The 15,996-nt window shown below is 53.4% G+C and overlaps 1 protein-coding gene across 1 annotated transcript in view; it reads left to right on the top strand.

The window, feature by feature from the left end:
- Szt2 (SZT2 subunit of KICSTOR complex) overlaps positions 1–15,996 on the top strand; it is a 46,174-nt gene that overhangs the window by 13,845 nt on the left and 16,333 nt on the right. The window contains exons 8-42 of the mRNA XM_052718090.1: positions 741–951; positions 1,155–1,325; positions 1,753–1,987; positions 2,150–2,279; positions 3,011–3,153; positions 3,330–3,482; positions 3,619–3,733; positions 3,951–4,168; positions 4,254–4,469; positions 4,803–4,881; positions 5,076–5,170; positions 5,419–5,587; positions 5,723–5,837; positions 5,931–6,044; positions 6,218–6,388; positions 6,547–6,641; positions 6,863–6,986; positions 7,092–7,256; positions 7,344–7,548; positions 7,799–7,914; positions 8,037–8,283; positions 9,037–9,178; positions 9,337–9,429; positions 9,556–9,634; positions 9,738–10,031; positions 10,209–10,350; positions 10,451–10,558; positions 10,644–10,707; positions 10,922–11,107; positions 11,435–11,602; positions 11,679–11,766; positions 11,884–11,955; positions 12,141–12,342; positions 13,448–13,547; positions 15,010–15,139. Coding sequence (XP_052574050.1) covers positions 741–951; positions 1,155–1,325; positions 1,753–1,987; positions 2,150–2,279; positions 3,011–3,153; positions 3,330–3,482; positions 3,619–3,733; positions 3,951–4,168; positions 4,254–4,469; positions 4,803–4,881; positions 5,076–5,170; positions 5,419–5,587; positions 5,723–5,837; positions 5,931–6,044; positions 6,218–6,388; positions 6,547–6,641; positions 6,863–6,986; positions 7,092–7,256; positions 7,344–7,548; positions 7,799–7,914; positions 8,037–8,283; positions 9,037–9,178; positions 9,337–9,429; positions 9,556–9,634; positions 9,738–10,031; positions 10,209–10,350; positions 10,451–10,558; positions 10,644–10,707; positions 10,922–11,107; positions 11,435–11,602; positions 11,679–11,766; positions 11,884–11,955; positions 12,141–12,342; positions 13,448–13,547; positions 15,010–15,139 — 5,155 coding nt within the window. The remainder of the gene's footprint in view (positions 1–740; positions 952–1,154; positions 1,326–1,752; positions 1,988–2,149; positions 2,280–3,010; positions 3,154–3,329; positions 3,483–3,618; positions 3,734–3,950; positions 4,169–4,253; positions 4,470–4,802; positions 4,882–5,075; positions 5,171–5,418; positions 5,588–5,722; positions 5,838–5,930; positions 6,045–6,217; positions 6,389–6,546; positions 6,642–6,862; positions 6,987–7,091; positions 7,257–7,343; positions 7,549–7,798; positions 7,915–8,036; positions 8,284–9,036; positions 9,179–9,336; positions 9,430–9,555; positions 9,635–9,737; positions 10,032–10,208; positions 10,351–10,450; positions 10,559–10,643; positions 10,708–10,921; positions 11,108–11,434; positions 11,603–11,678; positions 11,767–11,883; positions 11,956–12,140; positions 12,343–13,447; positions 13,548–15,009; positions 15,140–15,996) is intronic.

Here is a 15,996-nt window from a genome sequence, read left to right on the forward strand (position 1 = left end):
ATTACCGAAGCTTATTTTCAGTGCAGGCTCACAGGCCTCACACCAGACATATGCTTTAACAGAATCTCCAAGGCTTTCGGATGCACCTTAAAGTTTAAGAAACACTTTGTTAGCCGGGCGGTGGTGGCGCACGCCTTTAATCCCAGCACACGGGAGGCAGAGGCAGGCGGATCTCTGTGAGTTCGAGGCCAGCCTGGTCTACAGAGCGAGATCCAGGAAAGGCGCAAAGCTACACAGAGAAACCCTGTCTTGAAAAAAAAAAAAAAAGAAAGAAACACTTTGTTAGAAGTATAATGTCAAGAAGCCAGTGGAGCAGTTGCCAAAATCTGTAGAGAAGGGAGAAGGGTTTGGCCTGGAGGAACGAGAGGAGAGGATGGTATGGCCAGCTGGTATGGGTTTTAGATAGAAGGGCTGGGCTGGGCGGTGGTGGCGCACGCCTTTAATCCCAGCACTCGGGAGGCAGAGCCAGGCGGATCTCTGTGAGTTCGAGGCCAGCCTGGTCTACAGAGCAAGATCCAGGACAGGCACCAAAACTACACAGAGAAACCCTGTCTCGAAAAACCAAAAAAAAAAAAAAAAAGAAGAAGGGCTGAAGATAGGTGCAGGGTGGTCCTCCTGGGAGCGTTGTGGTCGGCCCGCTGTCCCTCAGTGTCTGGGATCCAGAAGCAGTAGTTTGTCTCTCCCATTCTCTTTCTTGGTCCTCTGGTGGAATAGGGTCTTTACTTACTCACTCTCTCCAGGTGGGAGGAGTTTACTCTTACGATTGTAGTTTTGGCCATGTGCCCAATGTGGAATTGATGAAGTTCATTGCAATGGCGACATTTGGCTCCTACCTGTCCACTTGTCCTGAGCCTGAGCCAGGCAACCTGGGTCTGACTGTCTACCACCGGGCATTTCTGCTCTACTCCTTCCTGCGTAGTGGGGAAGCCCTGAACCCTGAGTACTACTGTGGTAAGAGCAGGCCCTGTGGGTGTGGGAACGGTGGGTATAGAAGGGCCTTGGAGACGGTGTGACCCTGGCTCTGGGAGGACTGGGGTCTAACTGGGGCTGGCTTCTCTGGGACTCCTTCTCTCAGTGATTTCAGGGTAGCCCTCCCCTGTGTGTCCATCAGCTGACAGACCACTTCCTCTTTCCCCATCTCATGGACCCTCCAGGCTCTCAGCACCGCTTGTTTAACGAGCACCTGGTCTCTGCAAGCAGCAACCCTGCCCTGGCCTTGCGCAGAAAGAAGCACACTGAGAAGGAGGTGCCGGCCGACTTGGTCAGCACTGTGTCTGTACGCCTGCGAGAGGGCTACAGTGTCCGAGAGGTGACGCTAGCCAAAGGTAAGGGTCACTCGACCCTACTACTGTTTCACAGATTTCCGGTAACCTGTGTGTGTGCAGACCTGCCAGATAAAAGGGGACACCCGCCTACCACTCACCTAAGTGTCCCCATGAGAGACTCTGCTTGTCATTTAAGACAAGTGGGCTTTGAGGTGCTTTCAAGGCTGGGTTCTCCTAGCATGTCGTTCCCAGTTCCATCTCCTGCCCAAGGTAAACAGCCGAGGGGTGTGGTGTCCTGGACTTGGTTTTCACATCCCTCCTGTGAGCTTCCCTCGGCGTTAGTTGGTCGGCTGTGGTTCTGAGTGTATGGAACTGGCTTTGGAACTTTGGCCAGGCTCGAGTTCCATGAGATAGGTGAGGCTTTGAGTAGGACTGGGCCTGGAGTCCTGCTTCTTCTAACCCTCACTTACCCTCCTGCCCCTTGCAGGAGGGTCCCAGCTGGAGGTGAAGCTTGTGCTGCTATGGAAACACAATATGCGCATTGAGTATGTGGCTGTGGCACCCTGGCCCCTGGAACCTGAGGGCCCTCGAGTGACACGGGTAGAAGTGACAATGGAAGGCGGCTATGACATTTTACATGATGTGTCCTGTGCACTGAGACAGCCTATTCGCTCACTCTATCGGACCCATGTTATCCGCCGTTTCTGGAACACACTACAGAGGTAATCTCACTTGTGTAGAAAGACGGATTTGTGAGTCTGGGAGCTGGCGGGGAGGGACCCAGTGTACCAACCAGTTCCATGTCCAGGGTTCTTGGACGCCCTGAAGTTCCCTTCATCTGCCCAGCAGTTCGCTGTGGCTCAGGCTTGGCCCTTGTTCTACAGCATTAACCAGACAGATCAGATGCTTGCCCACCTTCAGTCCTTCTCCTCAGTGCCGGAACATTTCACACTTCCAGACAGCACCAAGAGTGGAGTGCCGCTCTTCTACATTCCTCCTGGCTCCACCACCCCGGTGAGTGGTCCTGAAACTCTGTAGCCCTTTCATGCCTTCTTGCCTGGAGCCTCGAACCACCCCTGTTCCTTCTCTCTTGAGTCTGAGGCACCAAAACCAGCTTTAGCCTTGAAAGCATCTCTCCTCTTCCTGCATCCTAAGGCCCTAGGAAAGCTATTAATAGAAAAAGAGGACCTGAACAGACCATCCTGGTAGATCGATGTTCTGCAGGGTGTTTAGGTGATGGTACCTAGCAGGCTGCCATTGCACTTGCCCCCATATCCATGTGGCATACTTGGGCCTCCCCTATCTACCCACTACCTGTTCTCCAACCACCACCAGCCATGTGAACAGCTTCAGTTCTGGGCTCTCTCCACTCGGCCTCCAGATGATGGCCTGGTACAGTGAGCACATGGACCTCATCATTAGATCTTGCCAGCTCTCAGCAGTTTTCCTCTGAAGTCAGCCATAGAAACTAAGCAGGGTCCGCTTTAAAGGGCTCTGCAGTCCCTTTCCGCTCAGTCACCCTAACATAGCCTTCTTGCCTTTGTCCCAGGCTGTCCTGTGTCTCTTAACCACAACCCAGTGCTGACTGACCCCCCTGAACTGAGTTTACCATAACTTCCTGTGTCTCTTAACCACAACCCAATGCTGACCCCCCTGAACTGAGTTTACCATAACTATTTGCTACTCAGAAGTTGTATTCTGCCTCTCTGCAAATGTTTTCCAAGGGCTGGCCTTTCTGTCCCCAGGTGCTTTCCCTTCAGCATAGTGGTTCCGACTCATCCCATGCCCAGTTTGCTGCCTACTGGAAGCCAGTGCTTTCCATGGATGCTAATTCATGGCAGAGATGGCTACACATGCATCGCCTAGTGCTAATCCTGGAGCATGACACGTGGGTACCCTCAGGCTCGGGCCATGGCTCTGATGGAGGAAGAAGCTGGGGAGTGGGGCTGGTGGGAAGAGTGCCAACTATGGCCAAGCCTTCCTGCTCATCAGCGTCCATGACCTCAGGGTCTAGAAGAGATTGGGGCTGGCAGCTCTGACCTCAGTCTCCCACCCTGTCCCTAGACCACTCCCTAAGCACTTGCACACCCCGGGCAGCAATGGGCGCTATAGCACTATCCAGTGCAGAATCTCACACTCCTCACTGACTTCTCTGCTTCGAGACTGGAGCAGCTTTGTGCTGGTTGAGGGCTATTCCTACGTCAAGCTGCTCTCCAGGTAGGCAAAACGGTATTTGCTCACCCTTCTCCACACCTCTTCCCAGTCTCTCCCTCTACCCTCAGACCTCATCCTTACTCCTGAAGCCCATTTACTGCCAGCTCAGGACTGCTCACTTGGTTCCATTTCTCCCCAGTGGTCCAGATCAGCCCCCATCCTCCTTCTACATGGTCCGCATCATTTCCAAGACCCCATGCATGGTTCTTCGTCTGGGGTTTCCAATTGGCACACCAGCCCAGGCCCGGCACAAGGTAAGCTAGACTCTGACTGCCCTGATTGACTACCTGAGGAGTTCTGGGGTGTAGATGAACTGTTTCCTCGGCCCTCCTGGCTCAGTAAGGAGAGGTGCCCCCAAACCGAGTAAGTCTTGAGGAACATGAAAGGGAAGGTTTCTCCTTAGCTGTGGATCCCTCATCCCAGACCTGGAGGGGTTGGGAGTTGGGGAGTCTGACTACATTTCCCCCACAGATTGTGTCAGGCCTGCAAGAAGAGATCCTGCGCCTTCGTTTCCCTCACCGGGTGCAAAGCAAGGAGCCGACACCCAAGGTGAAACGAAAAGGGTTAGGGGGCATTGGTGGGGGCAGCTCTCCATCCAAGTCACCTCCTACACTGGGGCCACAGCAGGCCCTGTCTGACCGGCCCTGCCTTGTGGTCCTTCATAAGCCACTGGACAAGCTCCTCATCAGGTCGGTATAGAGGATAGGGAGGCGGCTTCGGGGCCCGAGAGAAGGCTATGAGCAGAAATCAACTGAGGAGCTGCCCTATTCCCAGGTATGAGAAGCTGCCCCTGGACTACAGGGCACCCTTCTTGCTGACTCTGGAGCCACCAGGACCATTGCCCCTGGTGTCAGGCCGCTCAGCCTCATCTAGCCTCGCATCGCTCTCCCGCTACCTCTACCATCATCGCTGGCTGTGGAGTGTCCCATCAGGCCTGGCCCCAACCCTACCCCTCAGTGCCATCGCCCAGCTCCTCTCTGTTCTCACTGAGTACGTGTGCAAGCCAGCAGGGCAACTAGGGCCCGGAGAGGACAAGTGTAGGCTCTGGATTTGGACAGTGGCCTAAGCCGGACACTCCCCATCTCCAAACACCATTGTCAGTACAGAGTTCATGCAGTGGCCTTTCCACTCTGTACTCCCCCAGCTCTGCTAATTGTGGCCTCTGGTCCTACTTAGACCTGTACGCTCCAGGGAACTGCTAATCCGCACAGGCCTCCAGTGGACTTAGGTTGCATGACAGCTCCCGGGAGGTGGGCAGTTGGAGCACTGAACTGAATTTCCTCCCTCATCTTTCTGTTCTGTCCTGTCTTTTTGGGGCCTCAGGGTCCGGCTCTCTGAAGGGTTCCACTTTGCCTGTAGCGGGGAAGGAATCATCAACATGGTTTTGGAGCTTCCCGTTCAGGTGTGTGCCATCCCTCCTGAAACTAACCCCAAGGATCATCACAACCTTGGGACACTTCCCTCTCAGCTGGGTGGTGACCACTAGACACTGCCTCACTAGATCTAGGGACCAAGGCCTCGGGTCAGAATCAGTGGGAAGCAAGCCAGTCCTCTTGACTGCCAGGGTTTTGCCTAGGATCTCCCATTTATCCACAGAATGAACCACTGGGACAGGCTGCTGCTGAAGAGAAGCACACATGTGTTGTCCAGTACATCCTCTTCCCCCCGCACTCTACCTCCACTAAAGACAGGTGAGGCTCTGACCTCTGGGAACCACTGCATAGTCCCCTCCCCCAGGTCACCTTAATGTCTGGCTACCATACTCTAATATGACCTCTATCCCAAGCCAGAGCAGAGAGTTGCTTGTTTCAGGTGACCCATGCTGAGTAGATGCTCATCTACGTAGGCCATGCAGCTATCCTCAATGCCTGCCTTCGCATCCCTCCTGCTACCAGCTGTCACTGGACTTCTTCCAGGCTTAGAGCCCCTCCTCTTCCAGCTTCTCAACAGATGATGACAATGATGTGGAGGTGGAGGCCCTCGAGGGGGACTCGGAGCTCAATCTGGTCACCGAGGTGTGGGTGGAGCCTCAGTATGGCCGAGTGGGACCTGGCCCTGAAAGCTGGAAACACCTGCGGGACTTGACCTACTCTGAGATTCCTCGCGCTGTGAGTGACCCTCCGCTGCTCCCCACCTCCTCCCAGATCGCGCCTTGCTTGGAGGCTGTAGCCTGTGCACTTCCTTGAGAGCAGAGGTGGGAGCTAGGATGGAGTGAATCCTGTCATCTGCTGTTTCTCCCCTAGCTCCACCCACGGGATGCTGCCTGCATAGGCTCCCTGCTGACCTTTGAATACCTGACACAGCTGTGCCAGAGCAAGGAGTGGAGTCCTGTGCCCCCAGAGCCACGGGTCTCAGATGGTCAGTGGAGAGGGTGTAGCAGGGTAGGAAGATGGGAGAAGGCAGCCACAGATAGGTAAACTGCATCTCACCGTGTCCTATTCTTTCCTTCAGGACTGGACCAAGGAGGAGACAGCTGTGTCCATGAGATCCCGTTCCATTTTGACCTGCTAGGATTGTTGCCACAGTGCCAGCAGCTGCAGATGTTCTTCCTTCTGCTCTCCAGAGGTGGGTACACTTGGGAGCTACTCACCCTCACCTAAGGGGCCAGCAGACCTGGGCACCTCCGAAGATAGAAAGCAGGTCGGCCATTGTGGCAAGTGGCCGCAGGAAGGGCTTTGCTGGTCGGGGTGGAGCCAGGGGCATTGGCAGCGTTGCTGAGCGGAGTGTGTGTCGGGCAGAGCCAGAGGGCGTGTCTCTCGCCGAGGGGCCCTGTCCCACCAACGACATGGTGCTGTGCCTGCTGCACAGCTGCCTGGGGCAGGAGCTGAGTGACCGGGAGATCCCACTGACCCCCACTGACCAGGCTGCCTTCTTGAATGAGGTCCTGCAGCGGAGCCCCCGGGATCCAGGTGAGCTCCCCACCGCTTTCCTGATACCACACTTCAGCCCTGCCCTACCCCAGGGTGCTTCCCATCTTTGAGCTCTAGCCTCCTTCCCTACCCTTTCACCTCAGAGTCCTGACTCTGTGCTGGTCCTGCCCTGTCCCACCATCTCTACCCCATTATAGGTCCAGAAGGTCCTCTAGTGGGGTGCCACACGGTCCCGAAGGATCAAGCGGGCAGCAGTGCCCAGGCCGCTGGAGACTCCACCCTTCCTACCCTGGTCAGCACTACTGCTTTTCCCTGCGCGCTTACCATGCCACACCCTTCCGTCATCATCACACACCTTTGCCCGGGGTCCCTTCGCCCTTGACAGGGTGCTGTCGTTTCCCTCTGATCTGGACCTTTCACGCTAAACCTAAGAGGAACCGGGTCGGGGAGGAAGGGACTGGGACTTGGAATGTTCCTGGTAGATTGTCCTTACTTTCTGTTTGTCTCTTACAGAGTGTAGAGATTCCTGGACTCCTCAGGCCTTCCACTTCTGCCCAGCCCCCTCAGTGGCACTGCTATGCCAGACTTCTGAGCCCCCAGCATGTGTTTCTGATTTTTCTCCCAGCCACCTTCTCAGGTACCAGTGGCTGACCTTCCTCACTAATCCCACTGATATAAACCCTGGGGCTCCCTCCCCAGCCCACCAGAGAGCGCTAATAGGAACCCCTCTTTTCCTCTTCAGATGTTCAACATCTGTCTGCTTATGGCCTGGAGGCTTCCTTTCAAGAAGAAACAAAAGTGAAGTTTGGGGATTGCAGTGGCGCTCCCAGCCTGAAAGACCTGGGAGGAGCTGGGGCTAAGGCCACCAAGTCCCAAGTCCCCATCCTCAGTGTCACACTTGCTAGTGGTAAGGCTGCCGCCTGGAGTCATTTAAGGAGTTTGGGCTTGGGAAGCTGAGAGAGGGTGTGAAGACCATGAACACCTCTCCTCACAGACAGGACCCAGGACCCAGGAGAGCCAAGCCCGCCCTCCGGCCAAGACTTACCAGCTTACAGTGGGCGCCAGGCTCCCCAGACAGAGGGTACAGATGGGCCCCGGACCCGGTGTCCTGTCTACATCTATAGCTGTTCCCTGGAAGCACTGAGGGAGCAAATGGTTGGCTTGCAGCCTCCTCAAGCACCCCGAGATCTCATATTCCGGTGAGTGTACTCCATTTGGACTCTTGGCTTCCTCCAGCCAAGGCTTGGGTACACACTCAGCTGGGGACAGACAGGCTGTTGACAGTCAGGAGCTCAGCTTCTTAGCTGTGTCCCCCAACCCATCATCAGACACCCTAATCATGAATGCATTTGCTGAGGGTCTCTACATTCCTCTGGAGTGCGAATGCCTGAGGAGGCCAAGGTGTCACTTAGGGAAGTCTGCCAGGCTCTGTTTTCCCTCACATTCCAGGACTCAGTACCTGGACCACCCCTCCTCGTCCTCAGCCTGGATGGAGCCCAGATACAAAGAGGTAGCCACCCATTGTGCCTTGCTGCAGGAGCATGCCCAGCGGTGCTATGTCCGCGGTGAGCAGGAATATCCTACAAGGAAAGAGTATGGCTCTGAGGGTGGAACTAAGGGGTTACAGGGCTGGGGACTGGAAGGACAATGACAGAGCTGACCCTGTGGTCCATTCCACTTCCGTTAGGGCTGTTCCGGAGCTTGCAACAGGCACAGAGCGTGACCTGCCAGGATTTGCTGACAGCGGTAGACGCCTGTGAGGAGCTCCTACAAGAAGTAGACATCACCTCTTTTCTGCTTGCACTGTGTGGCCATACTTGGGGTTTGCCTCATGCACCCCCAAGCCCTGGTCCTCTCAGTCCAGGACCCTTCAGCAGTAGCATTGAAGAAGGACCAGAGCCCCGGGAACGAGCTCTTTTAGTTTCTGAGTCCAGGTTAGGACTGTTCTTGAAGGTGGTTGAGCAGGGTTGTAGGAGACACATTGACCAAGTCCCTCCAAGCAAGATCTTCCACCCGAGAAGTAGTGCATCCGCTTTGTCCGCTTGGCTCTGACAGCGGTCCCCCTCTCGGGCCTACCCCGTCTCTCCTGATCGACTGTGTTCTGATTAGCTGAGTTAGGGCTAACCCATTCCCAGCAGTGAAAACAGAAATTTTCTGCTCTCTTCCATATTAATCGTAACGATTTCCCCAGCTCATGTGAGTGTCAGTATAGCACAAAACTATCTGTTGATTACTGAGTCCCCACAGTGGGCCTCCACAGGTCCTTGCTGAAAGGAGGCTGGAGGGAAGGACAGAGGCAGGAAGGCTGTTGTCCCGTTAGCTTCTACAGTGTGTTGCTGTTGAGGAAAAAAATAACTCAAATACTGAGGGTGCCAAGGACTCCACCCCAGTAAGTGCTCCGGAGCCGCAGACCCTACTTTCCGTGACCTCCTTTAAGTGAACACTTCGTTCCAGCATGCTTTGCTCCTCCTGTTCTCCATTTACACTGAATGATACCACCCTCCACGAGTGATGCGATTTGCTGGGGGCACCTTTATTCTAAGAAAGGTGGAGGTTAGAGCCCAAGGGAGAGGGTTGATTTCCTCATGACCTCCCAAGCCATTGTTCTGACATGCTGTAGAGAGACAGTTGTGTGCTGCTCTAGCAGTTGCTGGTTCTTAACAGTCATGTGCTCCTTCCAACCCCAGTGTAGAGACTGAGGACCTAAGTGAGCCTGAGTTTCCGAGCACCCGTGTCCCCGGAAATCCAGACCCTGGTCCGGAGATTTCTCTGACGGATGTCTGCCAGCTTAGAGGAGAGGCACACGATGCTCTTCACGGCCTCATCCAGGTGGGAACTTGGAAGAGAGCAGAAGCAGGTGGAGTCCTGCTTATGCGGCCCTCAGATTCTTCCCGGGATTGAGGATGGGCATGAGTCCTGGTCTAGTGAAGGGAGTAGTGTCCTTTAAGGGGTGCTGACGTCATAGCCTCCTTCTAAACCCACAACAGGAGAAGTTCCTGGAGATCAGTCGTCTCCATTTCCGCACAGTGCCCTCCAATCCCCACTACTTCTTCTATTGCCCCCCATCCAGTCGGCGAGAGGTGAGCAGCTTTCCTCCTTTCCTTCCTCGTGCCCCGACCCAGAGCCCCAGAGGAACCCCCATCCCATCTGAGTCCTTTTGAGTATTGGATGTCCTGCTTTGATTACCTGCCTTTTCCCCTCCCCAGGATGAGGGACCCCGAGACACTGTAGACAGAAAAGTCAGTGACCTGGAGTTTTCAGAGGCTGAGCTCGTGGGAGAGGAAGGTGTGTGAGCAAGTGGGTCAAAATGGCATGGCTGTTTCAAGCCACGATTCAGTGGTTCTCCACTGCTGTCCTCTCCTGTTGACCACATGTCTTATGCTGCTAGGGGACACATCTGCCTGCTGTGTGGTCACTGAAAGTGATCCGGAGCTGGAGGTGGAATACCGTGAGAGCCGCGAACCAGACCTAGGGCCTGCTGGGCTAGACTCCGCATCACTGTCAGATGCAGACACTGTGAACCCTGATGAAGACTCCTTCAGTATCTTAGGGGGTGACTCACCCACTGGGCCTGACAGCCTCATGCATGACCTGCCACCCCTCTTCCTACATCTCACATGCTCCGTGCGGTTGCGTGGGCAGCACAGCTCAGTGCCTGTTTGCAGCCTGCCCACCTGCCTGGGTGAGTTTGGAGGAGCCAAGAGGAAGGCCAAAGGTCCTCATATGGCTTGTTTGCCTGCCTGCCCTTGAGGACAGGGGAGCTGGAGAACCTCGGAGAATGACTTGGTATCACTTAGAACTTGGGAAGCTATACTTTTTCCAGGACACCCAGGAACCCCTAATTTTACCTTTCTCACAGCCCAGGTGCTTTCCAGTCTGGAGGGACCCCCAGTTGGAGGCCGAGTCCCCTTGAGGGACCTCAGTATCACTCTTGATGTCTTTGTGTTGACCTTGCCCCTAGAAGTGGAACTCCCCCAAGCCTCAGACCCTCAACACCACCGGTAAGGCTTGGCAGGGTCTGGGGCTTTTTGGAATAAGACCTTGGGGACCCTAGGAGGATAGCAACTCCTGATCTTTGAGTTTTGCTCCCACCCTGTTTAGGTCAACATCTGAGAGCAGTGCTTCGTTCCCGCGGTCCCCAGGGCAGCCATCATCTTTAAGGTCAGATGATGGCCTAGGGCCCCCACTACCACCCCCAGAAGAAGAGAGGTACATCCTTATCTCCCTCTCAGTTTCTCAATCCCCCTCAGTTTCATTCTTGGGAAACTAGTTTATAAACCTTTCTTCCACTTAGGCACCCAGGCCTGTCCAATTTGGCCACGCCCCACAGACTGGCTGTGGAGAGCACTATGGACGAGGTGAGAGCGAGTCTTCTTTCCTTCAGTGTGGGCAACAGTCCTCCAGCGCTGTGCCTGACACCCTTTCAGTCAGGTAAATGAGATGAGGTGCTGCTTCATCCTAGGACTGAGGCAGGCTTCTCTCAGTCAGTAAGGCAGACTGTCTTCTACTATCTTTTGGTTTGGGGTTGAGGTGGTGTCCCAGTAAGGGCTTGCCCCTGCATTCTGGCTGTAGATCCGCTGGTTGTTAGAAGATGAGATGGTAGGGGCACTCCGAAGAGGGGGCATCCCCCGGAGCTCTGCCCTACACCGAGCAGCTGCCCACATTCATAGCTCTTCGGGACGCTCTACCTGCCTTCGCCAAGCTCCTCCTCTGAGTTTTGTGTTTGGGCCAGAACGCTCCCTCACACAATTCAAGGAGGTAAGCCGCTCTCAGACCACTCGATGGTTCCCTGGGGGCTCATCCTTCCTTGAACCCCAGAAAGAAAGGCCTTCTCTTAGTTTGAGTCCACAGAATTTTCCCTCCTGTATCTCCTTGCCATATCATCTGTCCCTCTCCCGTTTGCCTGATAGCCCAGTTTCGTGGACAGTTACTCCACTTCCCACCTTGTTATTGGGCCTGCTGGACTAGGGAGGTGACTTAACCTTTTCTTACCTCAGCAGTGGTGATGCTACCATCTGCTTCTGTGGTAGTCAAAGTGTCAAGTGAGAAATCCTGCCTAACATGTGGTCTTGTCTCCTTCCCTAGGAGTTCCGACGCCTTCACCTCCCTGGCCATGTTCTCCTGGAGGATCCTGACAGTGGCTTCTTCTTTGTGGCAGCTGGCCAACAACCAGGTGGACTCCATGGGGAGCCCCCTTCAGCAGCCTGGGCTTGGCAAAGCCATGAAGACAGGGCTGAAGATGCTGAAGGGGAGGTACGTCTGCCCTGAGCACCAAGAGGTGTGGCAGTTGGCATGTAGCTGTATCTCAGTTCTGATTTCTATTCTTCAGGTCCTGATAGCCAGCCCCCAAGTCCCTGGCTCCCTAGAGGATTCTGAAGGCACCCCCCTCATCAACCTGCCCAGCTTGTCGCAGGGAGGTAAGAAGATGGGCAGCGTAGTCCAGGGACCGTAGCTCTCTCTCCTAGCTTCTGTTTCTACTGGCTGATCCTCAGCAGGATCCAGAGACACAGCAGGCATTTCTCTTCTCTATACAGGCAGTCAGCCTGGGCCTACCCGGGGACTGAGCCTTATGTCCAGTCAAGGCAGTGTGGACTCAGACCACCTAGGTAAGCTCAGAGTAGGGGTGGAGGACCCCAAGTTGATGGCAGCTGGGCTTAGGGCTGCATAGGGAAAGGCCTAGGTAAGGGTATCAGAGGACTTTCTTAAAGAGACTCTCAAGCCTGATGCTCTTGAGATTCAGATGACTCGGGCTCAGCTAAGGATGGGATAAATGTGAGCACATTTGACCCAGGTTATGACGGTGGCAGCAGTGGCTCAGACAGTGAGGGTCCCAGTGAGACCCTTGGGGAGAAAGCCCCCTTCACACTTCGGACTCCACCTGGACCAGCGCCTCCACAGACTTCACTGTCAGGCCTTCCTGGGCCCTCCCTGCCTGATTTCTGGCTCATCGTCAGGATACTGCAGGATCGTGTGGAAGTGTATGCACATGCACGGTATGTAGAAGCCATGGCCTGCACCGCAAAGCTATCGGCTTCTTGTGCATATTCACACAGTACCTCTCTCCAGGGTTAATAAAAGTACCTAAGGCCGGGCATGGTGGCGCACACCTTTAATCCCAGCACTGGGAAGACAGAGTTAGGTAGATCTCTAGGAGTTTCAGGTCAACATGGTCTACATTGTGTTTCAGGTCATCAGGGCTACAGTGAAACCCTGTCTAGAGGTGTGGGGTGGCGGCGGGGGGTGGGGGGGTGGGGGGGTGGATCAGTGTTTGAGAACTTTGGTAAGGATTGTCTGAGGTCTACTCCTGATCTTTCCACATCTAGGAAAAGAACATCACTCTTGAATTTATATTATTTATTTTTGAGCTAGAACTGGCCTGGAACTTATGTAGACCATGCTGGCTTCGAATTCAGAGCGATCCACCTGCCTCTGCCTCCTGAATGCTGAGTATAGACTGTGTGCCACCGTGCCCGGCACACTTGACTTACTCAGTGGGGTTGAAAAGTTGATGGGGATTATGACTTCTCCCTGAGCCTTAAAAGCATCCATAGTTCATAAACGTTTCCGAAGTTGATATTTAAAAAATAGGAGTGGTGGCTGATAGTTAACAAGTGTATGAACGTGTAAGTGCCTGTCCAGCATGTGCAGGGATCTACATAACAACTCTACATAGTATTGCCCTAACAGTGTGGATGAGGAAACCCAGTACAAAGAATTGAATACTTGCCCAGGTCACAGTCAGTGACAGAGCCAGGACTCACTTAAATACAGGCATCTGCTTAAATACCTGTTCTCAGAGGTGACACAAGAGAAGGCCACCATTTTGACCAAGCTTTGAGAATAAGCAAGGAGCATTGCTGGATGATGGGAGCCTCAGTTTAGTTCCATGAGGGAGCTGGCAAGGCAAGCATAGAGCCTAGGGCTCCAGAACTGCTGGAAATGCCCCTGTTTCCCCTTTCCAGGAAGCTCACTTCCTTTGTCCATGTTTCCATCCTTCATACAGTGTCCTTTGGCCCCCAGCACCATGATCCCGCCCCCTTAGGACACCTAAAGCTTCCTCCACTGCCGTTCTCTGTCATATCTGTCCTCCCTGCCTAGGAGCCTGATTCGGGAGGATGGCGGGCCTGGCACTGAGTGTCGCCACCTGCAGCAACTCCTGGTGAGGCGAGTTGGGGAGATCTGCAGAGAGGTCAACCAGGTAAGTCAGCCAGGGGCAGGACTCAGGCACTGAGGCAGAGCAGAAGAGGAAGGAGTTTCCAGGAACCAAACTTACAGAGCCTGGTTGTCTGTATCAGACTTAACAATGACGGAGACCTTTTCTTTGGCACCCCAAGTTCTGGAAAGCTGTTCCTCTCCCAATTCCCTACAAATGGGAAGGTTTTCATTCCCTGCCAGTGACATTCCCTGCCCTTAGGCTGTGCTAGCATTAGAAGTCAGTGAGCACCAGACACAGGGACCTGACTGGTGCTTGTGTAGAAGAGGCCAGATGGGCCTGAACAACCAAAGTACATGGATGATTTCAGCGTCAGCTGTGAAGAACTCTGTAGCGGAAAAGCGGCAGCTGCCAGGAGAGCACGTGACAGGGCTCTGACCCTGAGTATCTGGGAGGGCCTCTTGGATAAAGCAGTTTTGTTTTGCTTTTTAAATAACTTTTTAAAAAATTTACTTTACATACCAACCACAGCTTCCCCTCCCTCCTCTCCTCCCAGTGACCCCCCTTGCCCACTCTTCCTTCCCCTCCACTCCAGTTTTAAGTTGAGAACTGAAAGATGGTGACCAGCTTCTCATGAGGAACAACTGCTAGCTGGGTTTGCTCTCGGAGCCCTGAGCTCTGTTACAGTAGGATGCTAGTCTGACTACTGCTCCCTCATCACTGGTACCCTCATCACTGGTACCATCATTGGTGGTACAGCCTTTTGTTTTGTTTTGAGTGGTTCTTTATTTTGTTTTTTTCACTTTAGAAATTCAAAATTGTATTTCTGACTCAAGCTTCCCGTCCCTGGCCCATTGTTCTCCATGTGTTCTTCTCTCCAGTCCAAACCACCTGTATCACATTTTTCTCCATGCAGATTGAACAGTGTCTGAAACCATGGGCTCTGTGTCTCCTTGATGAGAAACCTGTTCCTTGGCTTTCATTTCACAGAGCCTAGAAGTAACCTTTTCATAGTACCAACATGGGCTCTTCTCCATGTTGCAGCATGCAAGGCTGATGCAGTATCAAAGCAGACTGTCCTTGACTGCCTCCTAGTCCTCAGGGCATCCATGTACTTTTGTTTCTGATACCGTGTATTATAGGTAGTCCAGGCTGGACTCTTTTTTTTTTTTTCTCTTAAATATATTTATTTATTATGTTGTTTATTTATTATGTTTACAGTGTTCTGCTTGCATGTATTCCTGCAAGTCAGAAGAGGGCACCAGATCTCATTACAGATGGTTGTGAGCTACCATGTGGTTGCTGGGAATTGAACTCGGGACCTCTGGAAGAACAATCAGTGCTCTTAACCTCTGAGCCATCTCTCCAGCCCCAGGCGGGACTCTTGATGCTCTTTTTGACCTTGGACCTCAGTAATAGTGGTCATTCTCTGTGGCCTTTCATCACTCCTGACCATCACCCACTTAGAAGGTATTTCGGTTTTCTGACACCTTGCTCCTTCTCTTAGAGACTGCTCCTTCAGGACCTTCATGACAGTCACGTTTGTAACTCCCTTCTGGTGGCCGAGAGTGAAGAAGATCTGTGGCGCAGTGAGACACCTTTCCATTCCCGTCAGCGGGCACCCCTGCCCAGTGATGGTATGATCACAGCCGGGAACCTCCCTCACAGAGCAGTGGCACTGCTGTCCTTTACCCAGTTCTCATGTGAGAAGCTAGAGTAGGAAGATAAGGATCCCTGACTTGGCTGCTGCGGGCTTGTCAATGACTTTCAAGAAAGCAGTTTCCCTGCCGAGATGGACTGGAAGCCAGATGAAAAGGCAGAGTGAAGACAGATGGCTGGAGCAGAGAGGGTGCTTTCAAGTCGGTCAGCAGAGAAAATGGATGTAGTGACGGAAGGGAGGTGTAGGCAAGCAAAGACTCTGAAAGGAGGTGCGGAATTGAGCTTGCTTCTGTCTAGTAAGGGGAAAGCCATACTTGAAGAATGTTGAGAATATTGGAGAAAAGAGATGGCTAGCTCCAGGCTGTGACCTGGCTTCATATGGCATGCCTTTGCCTGGCCTTGCCTTGATACCCAAAATAATCATCTTAACCTGTAGTTGTTTTTTTACTCTTTGGGGGCCCATCACCCAACTCCCAAATAAATACGTGGAGACTTATTCTTACTTATGAATGCCCGGCCTTAGCTTGGCGTGTTTCTAGCCAGCTTTTCTAACTTAAATTATCCCATTTCTCTTTAGTTTGCCTCTGGATTTTTTACCTTTCTTTATTCTGTATATCTTTCCTTCTTACTCGCTGGGTGGCTGGGTGGCTGGGTGGCTGGGTGGCTGGCCTCTGGTGTCCTCCTCTCCTTCTCCTTTTCTTGCTCCTCCCTCTTCCCTAGATTTCTCCTCCTATTTATTCTCTGCCTGCCAGCCCCACCTGTTTCTCTCTCCTGCCTTGCTATTGGCCATTCAGCTCTTTATTAGACCAATCAGGTGTTTTAGGCAGGCAAAGTC

Source organism: Peromyscus californicus, unplaced genomic scaffold (genome assembly GCF_007827085.1).
Source record: "Peromyscus californicus insignis strain IS unplaced genomic scaffold, ASM782708v3 Scaffold_5__1_contigs__length_169319896, whole genome shotgun sequence".
Classification (NCBI taxonomy): Eukaryota; Metazoa; Chordata; class Mammalia; order Rodentia; family Cricetidae; genus Peromyscus; species Peromyscus californicus.